Below are 12,937 nucleotides of genomic sequence, written 5' to 3'. Positions count from 1 at the left end.
ATAGCGATTTTTAAGGAGTCGCTATTTAGGAAATGCAAAAGTCATTGGTTTGAAGGGAAAACTAGAGGCATTATGCTAAATGTGTTGAACTATCCCTCTTGAGAGGGATAGTGGCAAAAGGGAGACAGGAAATGGGAAACAAACCTCAAATGTTCAATTTGAATGATCCCATGTTCACTTGCTATAATGTAATATCATATATCTGAGATAATTACAAGATCATCATTCATTAGTGCTGATTAACGTTTTCAAATACATTGAGCAACTTTTTGCAGAGTTCACTAATTCTTAGGAAATACAATATAGTGTACAGTAAGGAGGTGTACACTGACAGGCAAACACTTTATGGGTGGGGACAAAATGAAGTACTTATAGATTTTCTTTTTCTTGGCACATCTACAAAGAAAGAACATTACAGTTTCTCTTAAGCACTGCAAAAGTACCACTTTAGGCTGAGTGCTTTACATGACATCTTGCGAAGCATTTTCTGCCATGGGTTTGAAGATGAAAAGTATCTCTTCAAAGATTCGATGCACTAGGGCAGGAGGAAACTGAAATATGAAATCGACTAAAAACCCCTTCTCTTTGAAAATTTTGAAATTGCTAGCATTCCTCTCTCTAGGTTTATGAGCCAGCTATGAATCCCACATTTCTTCTCAGCATGGGAACATTTGCGGTGCATAAAGAAATGCAGTTATTTAACCTGAGATATGTAGTTGCTACATTGAAATTTGTACTACCTAAAATCACTTTTCCTTTGAATTGCCTCTACTTTCACATGGCGATTCTGATGTTTCTAATTAATTGTTGGGGAGTAATTCCAGGACATGCAATACCAAAGGCACACTGCTTGTTTTTTTTATGCCAAAATATGCCTCCCTAGCTCAGAATTAAGCTCTAATGCCCTCTTCATCGGGCATTACCAGCTGCTCAATGATCGCGCTCCCGTTATGGACCCAAGCCAAACGTGGAGGCACAAAACCAGGGAGAAGGAAGATAACAACTATGAATGCCATCAGAAATGGAGATGAAGGTAATAACAGTTGTTCGCAGCCCAGCCTCGCTGCCACGCCTCTACTGGCCCTCTTGGACTATTGTCCTTGAGTCATATGTTTACTGAGCTAATAAAGGCACAGACCGCAGGCAAAAATCTGTGGGTAATGTCCTCATTCATAAATGTTTGTATTTATACACATAATGAAAGGACCACGTGTCAGTATTTGGCCAATCCCCAGACTAGGGAAGCTGAGTTCCCTTCTGTTTAGGGCATTAACAGCTGTTAACTTACCATCCTATCAATCACTCAAACAGGGGATTTTAAAGTGCGCTACTAACCCTTGAGGGTCACAAGGTGCTGAGGGGTTGGGGGGTGAGGGGGGAGGGTGAGCTGCTCCGTTCAGTGGAAGAATCAGGTCTTGAGTGTCTTCCTGAAGAAGTTCAGAGAGGGGGCGCGCCTGATGTCAATCAGGAGCTCGTTCCAGGTCTTGGCCGCGATGTAGGAGAAGGCTCTTCCACCTGTTGATGCGCAGGGTGTTGGCAAGGGTGAGGTCGGTGGATCGGAGGTTTCTCCTGGGTACGTGGAAGGAGATTCTTTTATTGAGGTATTGGGGTCGGTGTTGTGGAGGCATTTGTTGGCGTGGGTGAGCATCTTGAAAGTTAATGTCTTATCAACTGGAGCCGGTGGAGGTTTCAAAGGTGTTGGGTGATGTGTTCATGTTGAGGGAAGCTGAGGATGAGTCTAGCTGCAGTCTTCTGCATGGTCTGGAGTTTGCGGAGCAGAGACTTGTTGATCACGGCATAGAGGGTGCTCCTGCAGTCCAGTCTGCTGGTTATGAGTGTGTGGGTGACAGTCTTTCTTGATTCGGGGGGATCCATTTGAAGGTCTTTCGGAGGATGAGGAGGGTGTTGAAGCAGCTGGAGGTGACATTGTTGACCTGTCGGGTCATGGAGAAGGAGGAGCTGAGTACGATGCTGAGGTTTCAGGTGTGGTATGTGGGGATGAGTGGTCTGCTGAGGGCGGTAAGCCGCCAGGTGTTGTCCGAAGCTGAGTGGGAGGGTCCGAGAACCTCTGTCTTCTCTGAGTTGAGCTTCAGGCAGCTGCTGCTCATCCAGGATGCAACATCCTTTATTCTCTCCTGGCAAATGAGTCTGGTGGTGATGGGGTCCTTGGTGAGGGAAAGGATGAGCTGGGTGTCATCGGTGTAGGATACTATGCTGAGTCCATGCTGTCTGATGATGGCGGCGAGGGGGGCCATGTAGATGTTGAATAGCGTGGGGCTGAGTGATGATCCTTGGGGTACTCCACAGTTGATTTCCGTGGGTTCGGAGAGGAAGAGTGGTAGTCATATTCTTAGGCTTCTGCCGGTGAGGAAGGAGCGGAGCCAATCAAGGGCGGTTCCTCGTATGCCGGAGTCGTGGAGTCTAGCGGTGAGTGTGCGGTGGGAGATGGTTTTGAATGATTCAGAGATGTCGAGTAGGATCAGATCTGCGGTATGTCCATGGTCGAGGAGGGTGCGGATGTCGTCTCTACATTTGGGCATTTGAAACCTGAATGGAAGGTCAGATTATGACGTCAAAAGACAATGGTGAGAGCAGCAAACAAACAATAATGCTATTAACACCTACCCATACATTCTTAACACCTACATGCAGGTAAAGACTGCAATTATCACCACATGATCAAGCTTTTGCTGTACACTTTCAAATGTTATACATGTGAGGCAAATAACAGTATTTATTGCCTGCATTGTAAACATGTTTCCCAGTTTAGTGGTATTTACTTTTTTGGCATTTCCTTATGCATCTATTCATATTTAAATATTGCTCATTGTAAAAATCCCCAAGAACATGAATGTTGTCCATAAATATTGTAATGGGATATGCACACTAATGCTTGGATGCTAATTGGGTTTTAGTGATTTATGGGCATTCATTACATTACAACACATTGAGCTAGAAAAATTGGCACTGTGGTACAAACAGATATTGTTTTAATTTCAAACACTTAAAGCACGTAGCCTGTTTAAGAACAGGTATCTCATGTTGCTTCCTATCAAGGATAAGTAGTTCACTTTATTCTTTACTATGTGTTAAAATGCCAGCACTTAATATTCTAGTGAGTAGAAATGAGTAGATATAATTCACTCAGAAATTAGCTTTCTTTATGTAGTCAGTATGAACACTCCACATAACACCACATGATTCGAAAAGAATCTCAGACGTGCTTTGGTTAACCTTGGATAAATTGTTTATCTTTGAATCAAAATCTGTCTCTGATGGTCTTTCTTCTCTTGACTCTCAATAATACACAAAATACACAAGTCAATATTTTGTCATGAACAAAATTATATTTCTCATTTTTAAATAAAACAACCATCAAAACTACAAACGGGATAAGACAACAGTGTCATGACTCTGATTAAGTCTCTGAAAGGCCCGAGATAGTCTGAATATACCTGTAATTCAGAAAAACAGAGATAGACAGACCCTTGTACCATGAACCATAAAAACTAGACTAGTTGACATGGGCAAAGCTGGTAAGGTCGATAACACGCTACGTGCAAATGGTGGTAATAAGACAGTGGTTCCTGGGAATTACACTTGGATAATATACATAGAAAACAATAAATGCCTTAACATAAATAATCCTTCAAAAAACACATTTATTGACCATAGGAAAGTGCTTTACGAAGTACTCGGTAATCAAGTGCTTCACGCAATAGGTTATCACAGTGAAAAGTGTGAGGAAAAAAGGAAAACTAAATCAGGGATGTATGACGTTACAATGCATACTTTTACAACGCCTACCTTTACAACGCAATTTTTACACCGCAACATCCATTACAACGCATACCATTACAACGCATGCCATTACAACGAATTCTTTGAAACTACCTTTACAACGCATTCCACTACAACGCATACTACATTTACAACGCATACCATTACAACACATAACATTTCATTGCATGTAAGGTAAGTATTGGATAGTGTAGGGGTAAAAATTACTATTCTAACTACAGGGGGTGCAACAATAGGGTAAGTGTTGGATAGTGTAGGGGTTAAAATTACTATTCTAACTCTAGGGAGTGCAACAGTAGGGTAAGTGTTGGATAGTGTAGGGGTAAAAATTACTATTCTAACTACAGGGGGTGCAACAATAGGGTAAGTGTTGGATAGTGTAGGGGTTAAAATTACTATTCTAACTCTAGGGAGTGCAACAGTAGGGTAAGTGTTGGATAGTGTAGGGGTAAAAATTACTATTCTAACTCCAGGGGGTGCAGCAGTAGGGTAAGTGTTGGATAGTGTAGGCGTTAAAATTACTATTCTAACTCCAGGGGGTGCAACAGTAGGGTAAGTGTTGGATAGTGTAGGGGTAAAAATTACTATTCTAACTCCAGGGGGTGCAACAGTAGAGTAAGTGTTGGATAGTGTAAGGGTACAATGTGTTGTAATGCTATGCGTTGTAATGGTATGCGTTGTAATGACTGCGTTGTAATGGCATGCGTTGTAGTGGTGTGCGTTGTAGTGTCATGCGTTGTAATGGTTGCGTTGTAAATGCATGCGTTGTGATGGATGTTGCGTTGTAAAAGTTTTGTTGTAATGGTAGTGCGGTGTAAAAGTTGCGTTGTAAAGGTTGTTTCCCCTAAATGAGACGTGACTAAACTAGCCCTAAGGTCGTGCTCCTAAAAAATATGAACAAATACTCTCTGATACATACCAAACTTGAGAAATGAATGCTCAAATTACAAACTCATGAAATCAAATGCTTGTATTATGTAGTTTTTTCGACAGAATTCATTACATTTTTATCTGAATTACTTCATTCAAAGATAACATACAATGCATTTGGAGACTGTCAGAAAAAGTGCAAAAAGGTGACTTTGAGTGAAGAGTGCTCAATGTGTGAAGAAATATACAGTGCAAGGCGATTCCCTATATACAAATATGTACAAGTGTTTCATTGGCCAGATGCTGATTTACAACCAAGGAGTCCTAGTGTTCCTATTGGGATCCTGATGGTTCTGGACCTATGACATGCGTTGACGTTTCGACCCTCTTGTGCCCCAATGGGTGGTCGCGCCTGGTCTTTCTCAAGACAGGAATAGTAATGGCAGTTTAGGTTTCAGACCGGGGAATGTTAGCCTGGTCTTTGTGGCGCAATGGCCAGTCGTATCCGGGTTAAGTATCAGGAATCAATCGAGTGGGGAGGAGGTGCAGTGTCCCTCCTACCAGCTGCATCAATCCGTGCATCAATCAGCTACGGATTGATGCATTCATTAGCAATAACAAAGCAATGTGTCTTACCCAACAGAACCAATTTTTTCTTAACCGTTAATTACCCAGGTTCTGAGGGACACAGGGTTACCCCTTTTTCTTTAATACCTTAAAAATATGAGTCAAGACTTCAGGTAATGTCACAAGCTCATACTTCGAATGTCAGATAATGGTGCACAGCATGTAATTGACTTGCAACCCCCTTTTTGGACTTTTTAAAACGTACTTATTTTCACTAAACTGAAAAGCGCACACATATTTAGTAGTTGCTATTTAAAGCTGAATTTAATTTCTTCTGTCTCCAATTCATAGAAAGATGACACTTTCCCGGGCAAGTCTCATGTCGAAGTGAGACTCATTTTAACAGACTTAACAAGTTCCACAATCAATAAGTAAAACAATTGCTCTGCGGCATGAAAATTACGATTTGACATCAATGTGTCACTTCAGTTTAAATCTAAACACCAATTACGACTTTCATGTAAAGAAAAAAAAGCATGTGCTTCTTAGCACATTGTGCGCACCATTGTAATACATTGAGTGCAAATAGAGGATTCAAGCTAGCTTCGCTGGGGAGGGCTATTACCCTGAAACCGGCCCCAGGATGCGTGTTTCTGGTGCAGGGAGGACCTGGCCTGGCAGTTCGAGCTGGACTGTTCTCATGAGGAGCAGGGTCAAGACTGATTTGCATATGGCCATGTCTGCACTAGGGTGACATAGTGGGCAAAAGCATGATGAATTAAACGTAAAACTCTTGACACGCTGAGTGGTTGAAATGTTTCAGCACTTCATCCATCATCTTGATTCTTTGGCTTTTATTCCACCATGTATTTTCCCAGTGGTCTGGAGTTCTTGCAGTACAATTTTGAAAGCCCAGGGGGCTCTCTGGTGCCTTTGCCACTTTCTCCAGTCCCCTGAGATCAATTGCATCAAGCAGGGGTAAACATCATCATCATTAAAGAGAGAAGGAGAGGAGATGTTAGAGAAAAAGTTTTCAGAGAGGGAGAAGACGGGAGAGAGAGGACTGAGGGATGGCGAGAGAGCGATAGCATGAGATGAAGAAGTGGGCGGGCTGATTTGAGCCTTTTTGCCAGTGCTGCTTTTGGTTCCTAAGTCCAGTCCTGAGTTTCTCATCTGAATCATGGTTACATCATAGTTGGATCTGATATGGGATTGGCTGCCATTGCTCAAGAAGATGATTTGTTTTTTCAGCATCGTGCTATGCAAATGAGCTCAGTGACAGTTGCTATGCAAATGAGCTCAGTGACAGTTGCTATGCAAATGAACTCAATGACAGTTACAGTATATTTAGAGGGGTGCATCAATCACACTGGAAGAGCAAGCCTTCTCAGACCTACCTGTTGGCACCTTCTCTGGAGAAGAAGACGGTGTACGCCTGAATGTTTCCTTTGGTTTCCGCAGGCGGCCGCCAGCTGAGACGCACAAACCGACTTGAGACCAAGACAGGGACCACATCTCGGGGAGCGGAGGGAAGGACACTGGAGCTTGGGAGAGCTGGAGGACAAGGAGAGGAGTACATCAGAGAGGTGGACGGCACAAGGGTATCCGGGCTAGTGGGCGGCAGGGAAGGAAACATGGCTACGGTGGAAACATTGGGCAAGGTGGACATGGCGACAGGCAGGAATAAGCAAATAAAAAGAGAACAGCATTGAAATTAAATTGTATGTCTAACCAAACGCATCATTACTAGCACTCTCCTAAGAATACATATTGGGGTACACTGTTAACAGAAACGAAATTACAGGAACCATTGATTCCATAGTGAAGCCACTAAGATATATCTCATATTTTTCTTGGTGTGCTGCAGAAAAAAGTTACTCAATAACAATTAGATTTTTTTTAATTCCATTGTCTTCCAAGACATTCAGGCATGATTCTCAATTTCCCCTTGAGAATAGGTTGGTCTAGTAGTTTGGAAATGCAGAAATTCGATGGAGTTAGGGGGAAACTGTAAACCGTACCAAAGGGGCCGAGTCACAAAAGATTTTTTTACTAATCTTTGTAAGTGCACGTTCGAAGGAAAAGCACAATTCATGCATTCATTCATACATTCATTGTTCTCATGGAAAAGGTGTTACGCTTACCATATAGCTGTGTGCACACACATACATGCTTACACGTATCCCCTTCAGGCATGACCAGGTGTGTGACAAGAACACATGTTAGGATATCACCCATTCAGAGGGTGGTGTGACTTCTGCACCCTACTAACATCTCATTCCCCTAGGGCAGTTCTCAGCTAGAGCCTGGTTGCTGCAGGGCGTGCACAAGTGGACAGAGAGGTCCCTGCCAGCAATGCAGGCCAAATGTATTCTATTACTGATGAATACAATGAGCCATGGAATGCAAACTTGTGTTTTATACTTTGCATAGGGTAGTAATGGAACAAAGCCACATTTACATGTGCAGATCCTTAAAAGCCACTGTGTGCTTCCATCCTTCATAAATGTCACATATGAGTGCAGCCACATCATTTGCCTAGTGGTAAATGGGATGCTATTATGGGCACAGCGCTATGAGTTGATGGTGATGCTACTTGAGAGCCCTATAGCGTAAACGCACAAATGGTGATGGCAAAGTGAGTTGACAGCACTATGAGGTCACCCTCCACCCATGTTTAGACCACCAATTTTCGTCTTTCCAACACCTGCTGGGGTGTGAGGGCCCTCTGTGAGCTCTGGGAGTAGGAGGGTAGGAGGGTGGGACAGAGGGTCTCTTACTAGAGAACTTCCACAAGCCGAAGATGACACCTCTTGCTTCTCTATGCTCAAGCAGGCGTGGCTTCTAAGTGAAAGGACAGCTGTGTTTACATCTCGGTTTGCATAATTGATTCATACATTCTTTGCATGATAGTGGGAACCAGCCTTTAACACAAATAAACAGTTAAGATACACTGATTCAAGATGCCACTGTGTATAACTGTGTCTCATCGCAGGAACCAGATGGCTCAGCGAGTTGATCGATCACTGCTGACAAATGCATTGATCTGAAGGTCACATGGGAATCATGGCAAGGCATCCTTTCAACCTCACCATACAGGTCAGTAAACTCATTAGTAAGTCACCTCTAAGGGTCCTCATTTTGAATGACATGACAATTGACACTTTTTGCAATGCTCCGGTGTCGCAGAAGGCCTGCTCCATATATACCAAGCAGCACTAAGCTACTTTGTGTGGCTTAAATTTCGTTCCCTTTAACACAGTTTTCTGTGTTAAAGGGGCATGCAATGGGTAATACTATGTGTGATCCCTGCATCACCCATGTCTTCTTGGCACTGCCCCAGATTTATGAGGTATCATAACTTTGAGGAAGCGCCAAAAATATATGCCTCTCCTGGGGGCGGGAGGGCATAATGGAGGTGCAACGAGGAGAAATACCTTTATTTCTCTTCGATTTTCCTGCTTCTATGTGTGCTACAATCTGCACATAGAAAGAGGAAAAGGCCACTTGTGATTTTTTTTGTGCTGGAAGATTTTTCTTCCTGAACATAAACAATCATCCCTGCAAAGCAGGCACCCTTGCTCCATGGCACACAGGTGCCTGCATTGGCACATGGCAGCCCATTGTGCACCAGAGCAGGGGGAAAAGACAGGAATGAGCCGTATGTGATAGATACAATGGATTTATGCCCTTTACTTTTGCTGTAGGGCAGCACTACACGAAGGCCTGTGGCGCTACCCTAAGGCAAAATCTTGTAAATAAGGTCCAAAGTCTGCAGTGAGACACATATGTTCCGAAAAAGAACTTTAATCATTGCGTTCTTTGGGAATTTTTACGTACACATATGTAGGCCAGCAGTTTTTGTAAATTACCCACCTTGGTTTTCCCTATGATGCTTACAGAGCCACCCATGCAGACTCTCCCATGCAGCTTTGCAATCCCAGACCTACAGCCCTGTTTTTATGCAAAGTGTAAGCCTAACGCGGGCAGCACTTTCTAGAGAAGCTTAAAACGTTATTAATTCGTCACTCTTAGAGTGGACAGGTTTTAACAACAGGCCAGATAACGGTCAGTCCGCCAAATGCTACCATAAACAAACAACTGCTTTTATGTTTTCTGGAAATGTAATTTTTCTGATAAGTGTCCTACTGCGCCTCAATTCATTTCCAACAGTAATCAGGGATCCTCATTTTCCTTTTAGCTCCCAGCAGTCTTTCTCAGCAGAAAACCAGGGCGCTCCAGGCTCATTAGCAGTCTGTGACCTTTGCTACCGAAGCAGAATATGAAGGGTGTTTTAATGTGTTCATTGAGATGCAAACATATCTAATCTGCATCAGCTATCAGCCAGTGGATGGTCCTATTTCTCTCCCAACCCTTCCTGCTCCTCCCCCAATGTTGACATTATCTCCAAGGAGAGAACGCTGTGCTTTGCAAGATGGAAACCGAATGTATAAAAGGGTTTAATGCTATTCGGCAACCAAATACATTTTAGGAAGAGCATCAGTTAAATATTTAGCAAGTGCCTGGCATTGAAGGCCAAATATTTAATCTGTGTTCATCTGTGCCAAGGTTTGCCATTATTGTTGGGCTTCAGGAGGACTTTTTCTATGAGTATTTACAGGGATTTCAACACTCTGTGATAATTAAAAGGAAATCCACTCTGATGAACCAGGAAGCATAAGGTGAAGTGCAAAGGATCCCACAGGATTCCATTGCTACTCCATTGTTTTAGTTTCTGTGACACACTAGTATTAACTCTTCCACCTCTGGTCTGGGATAAACCCACATAGAGGTCAGTGTATACCACCCAGTGGAAACCAATATAGTTCACCTGCACTGAAATGTGCAGTAAGATGACAAGCAGCATAAAATATACGCATACGCGTTAGGGAGATGTAATGCCACACCAAATGTAAGCCACACTCAAACCACAGTCATAAAGACCTGCATTTTATAGAATCAGACATGCTTAGTTCACAAATATTGTTTTCCTACCATCTTACATTATAATGTGAAAAAGAAAGTGCAGGCTTTTTAGATGTTATGGTTTTGTACATTAATATATAGCTGGCCTTCATCTTGCCAATATAAGACGTAACGTTATATAAATCTAACATTGTTTAATAGATTACAAAAGCAAGATCCTATTTGTCAATATTTATCAGGAAACACAATCATCCAACATTCAGAACTCTTGTTTGAAAAATAAGTCACCCTGACTGCTTCCACTTCAATTCATTAGCATAAGGGGCTGATCCGGGGTTAACAAAAAGGCCTGCAGACCCAGTGGAGCAGTGGCGCTCCCAATCAAGGCGGCCCCCCCAGCCATTCAAGGGGGCCCCATTCAGCCCGAGCCCAATGAATATCTGTGAGATATGGGACACTTTGTGGTCCCTCATGGCCTCATCCATTCTGCATGGGCCACCATCATTCGGTGTTCTGTCACTCGGGCTGATAAACAAGTGCACACTATCAGCTAATTATTAGGAAGTGCTACAACAGAGGTTCGGATTCAGTCTTAGCTGGATCATTCAGATTTGGGGGTACCACACCATGTAGATCAAAAGCTATCTGAGGGCTCCCTTTGGTCTGGCTCTAAAGCTCTGAACCTTCATCAGACTCATCTCTGAACTGTGACTGATCAAAGGCTTTGGCTTGCAAAGAACATCATATAAGGAACAGCGCATGAGAATGAGTTGCAGTGGCTTGCAGACCGTGTATCCTGTTTTGTCCCTAGGCAGCACCGTCATGTTTGAGACATTTTCAACCCAGTAAGTTCAGTGAGTGTCAGGGCCGGACTGAGAACTCAAACCAGCCCTGGCAATTCTGCCCTCCTAGGCCTTGGTGGGGGGAAGGAGGTGGGTTCTAGCGAGATGCAGAACTGCTTCCCCTATAGCACTGCTGCCGCTTTTATTACAGGGGGTCGATATTGTAGCACAGCAGCAGAACGGGCCCCCGGTAACAAAACCAGCGCCCACCCCTTGAAAACCAGCCTCCACGCTTCCGGCCCACCGGAAAATGCCCGTCCCGCCCTGGTCAGTGTGTTCTCCAAGCCAAACTAAGATGTGGCAATGGAACAGATTTCAAAAATATTGTGAAGATTTCTATGGCTTATGAAACTAGAGCTCCAGAAAATATACATCGAGAATGTAGCTTTATCAATTGGGTCATAATACTACTACAGCCTGGCCTACTCAATCACTATTGGTCAGATTCACAAAAGGATTTATGAGTATGGGAAGTCGTACTACCAGTGTACTCTTTTATGTACACCTACTTGCCTTTATGAGTATGCCCCAAACTAGCCAATTCCCTATTAGGAGAAGTGCAAAGAAGGCATAGCCTATTCTATTTGGACTATTTGTAAATTAATATTCCCTGAATATTGATTGCTATTTTATTCCAATTTCAGACGTTTTAAGGCTAATTCACAAAAGCATTCAAAAGTAGATAAAATAGTACCGCAGGAGTACTACTTTAAGGGGCACATGTAGGAAACTTCCATTTAACATTTCCTGACTAGAAAATCCTAAAATATCACTATTTAGGAAATGCAAAATGGAAAGTACTAAAATAGCGATTTCCTAATAGCAATTCCTACAGAGTTGCAATTGCTATTAGGAAATCACTATTTATGCAAAACCATTCAAACCAAACGAATAGTTTTGCATTTCACATGCAAAAACAATTGTGCCTATGGGCCTAATCCCACTAACATCTAAAGAGAAAGAAAGTGATGCACATGTAAAGCGCTACAATGCCCTCGAGGCAAGTGCGCGCACATGGCACTGCACAAAGTGCATCTTGGGTTCCTTTTTCAACTTTGCACATGGCTATTATTGAATTGGATTTGATTGTACAAGTATTTCCCAAATGCGCATTTAGGTAATATTTTGTACACATGCATAGGAAATCGTAAATAGGAAATCTCTATTTGCGATCTCCTATTTTGGTAATCACACAATGCGATTGCTATGTGTATGATATCGCAATTTGCGCCTGCAGTTCTGCTTTTGTACATATGGAACACATGTTTAGCATTTCTTAACGGCCTGAAATAGTGAAACAGTCCATCAATAAATGGCTAAATGGCTCCGTACATACAGGCGAAACATATTCCTTTATGCCTTTGCCTTTGCAGACCACAGTAGTAGATTGGCAAAAAAAGTATTTCCACTGGTATAAATCTGTATGCAAAGATTACAATGAATATCCAATTGTCAGCCTTGATTTACTAGTACAAAGTTCATCAAATGTTAGCTTGTATATTTACATTTACATAGGCATCATCTTCTTCAACTCTAGCTCTTATGCATCCTGCTTCCTGGAACATTGAGCAGAATTCAATAACTATGCCACTTCTCTTTTACTCTTAACTAAATGTTCTGTCCTTGGAATAACTCAGCATATTTACACGAGTGGCATAAAATTCATCCATCAACCATCATCCAGAAAGAAGTCATTTCATTAAATAATAGGAAAATTGTTTTAAATTCATTCTACAGTCCCTCTCTAAGAGCTACTCTCTTAAGAACACTATGTACACAGTTCTTGGTTTATTCAGCAAAGCACCTATATATGAGCTATTAAAAGAGTTAATAGATATCTGAGAAGGATCTCCGTCTCCCACTGTACACAACAGCAAATATTAACACAATCTCTGAATTTGAAGGGAAAAATTCAAACAGACAGAAAGATA

At 42.3% G+C, this 12,937-nt stretch overlaps 1 protein-coding gene across 1 annotated transcript in view; it reads right to left on the bottom strand.

Annotated features, from left to right (window-relative positions):
- Positions 1-12,937, bottom strand: part of DCC (DCC netrin 1 receptor) — a 1,223,862-nt gene that overhangs the window by 275,695 nt on the left and 935,230 nt on the right. Inside the window, exon 8 of the mRNA XM_086960395.1 lies at positions 6,636-6,792. Within this exon, the coding sequence (XP_086816521.1) occupies positions 6,636-6,792 (157 nt within the window). The remainder of the gene's footprint in view (positions 1-6,635; positions 6,793-12,937) is intronic.

Source organism: Lissotriton vulgaris, chromosome 3_1, assembly GCF_964263255.1.
Source record: "Lissotriton vulgaris chromosome 3_1, aLisVul1.2, whole genome shotgun sequence".
NCBI classification, from domain to species: domain Eukaryota; kingdom Metazoa; phylum Chordata; class Amphibia; order Caudata; family Salamandridae; genus Lissotriton; species Lissotriton vulgaris.
This window is presented reverse-complemented; position numbering and strand designations above follow the sequence as displayed.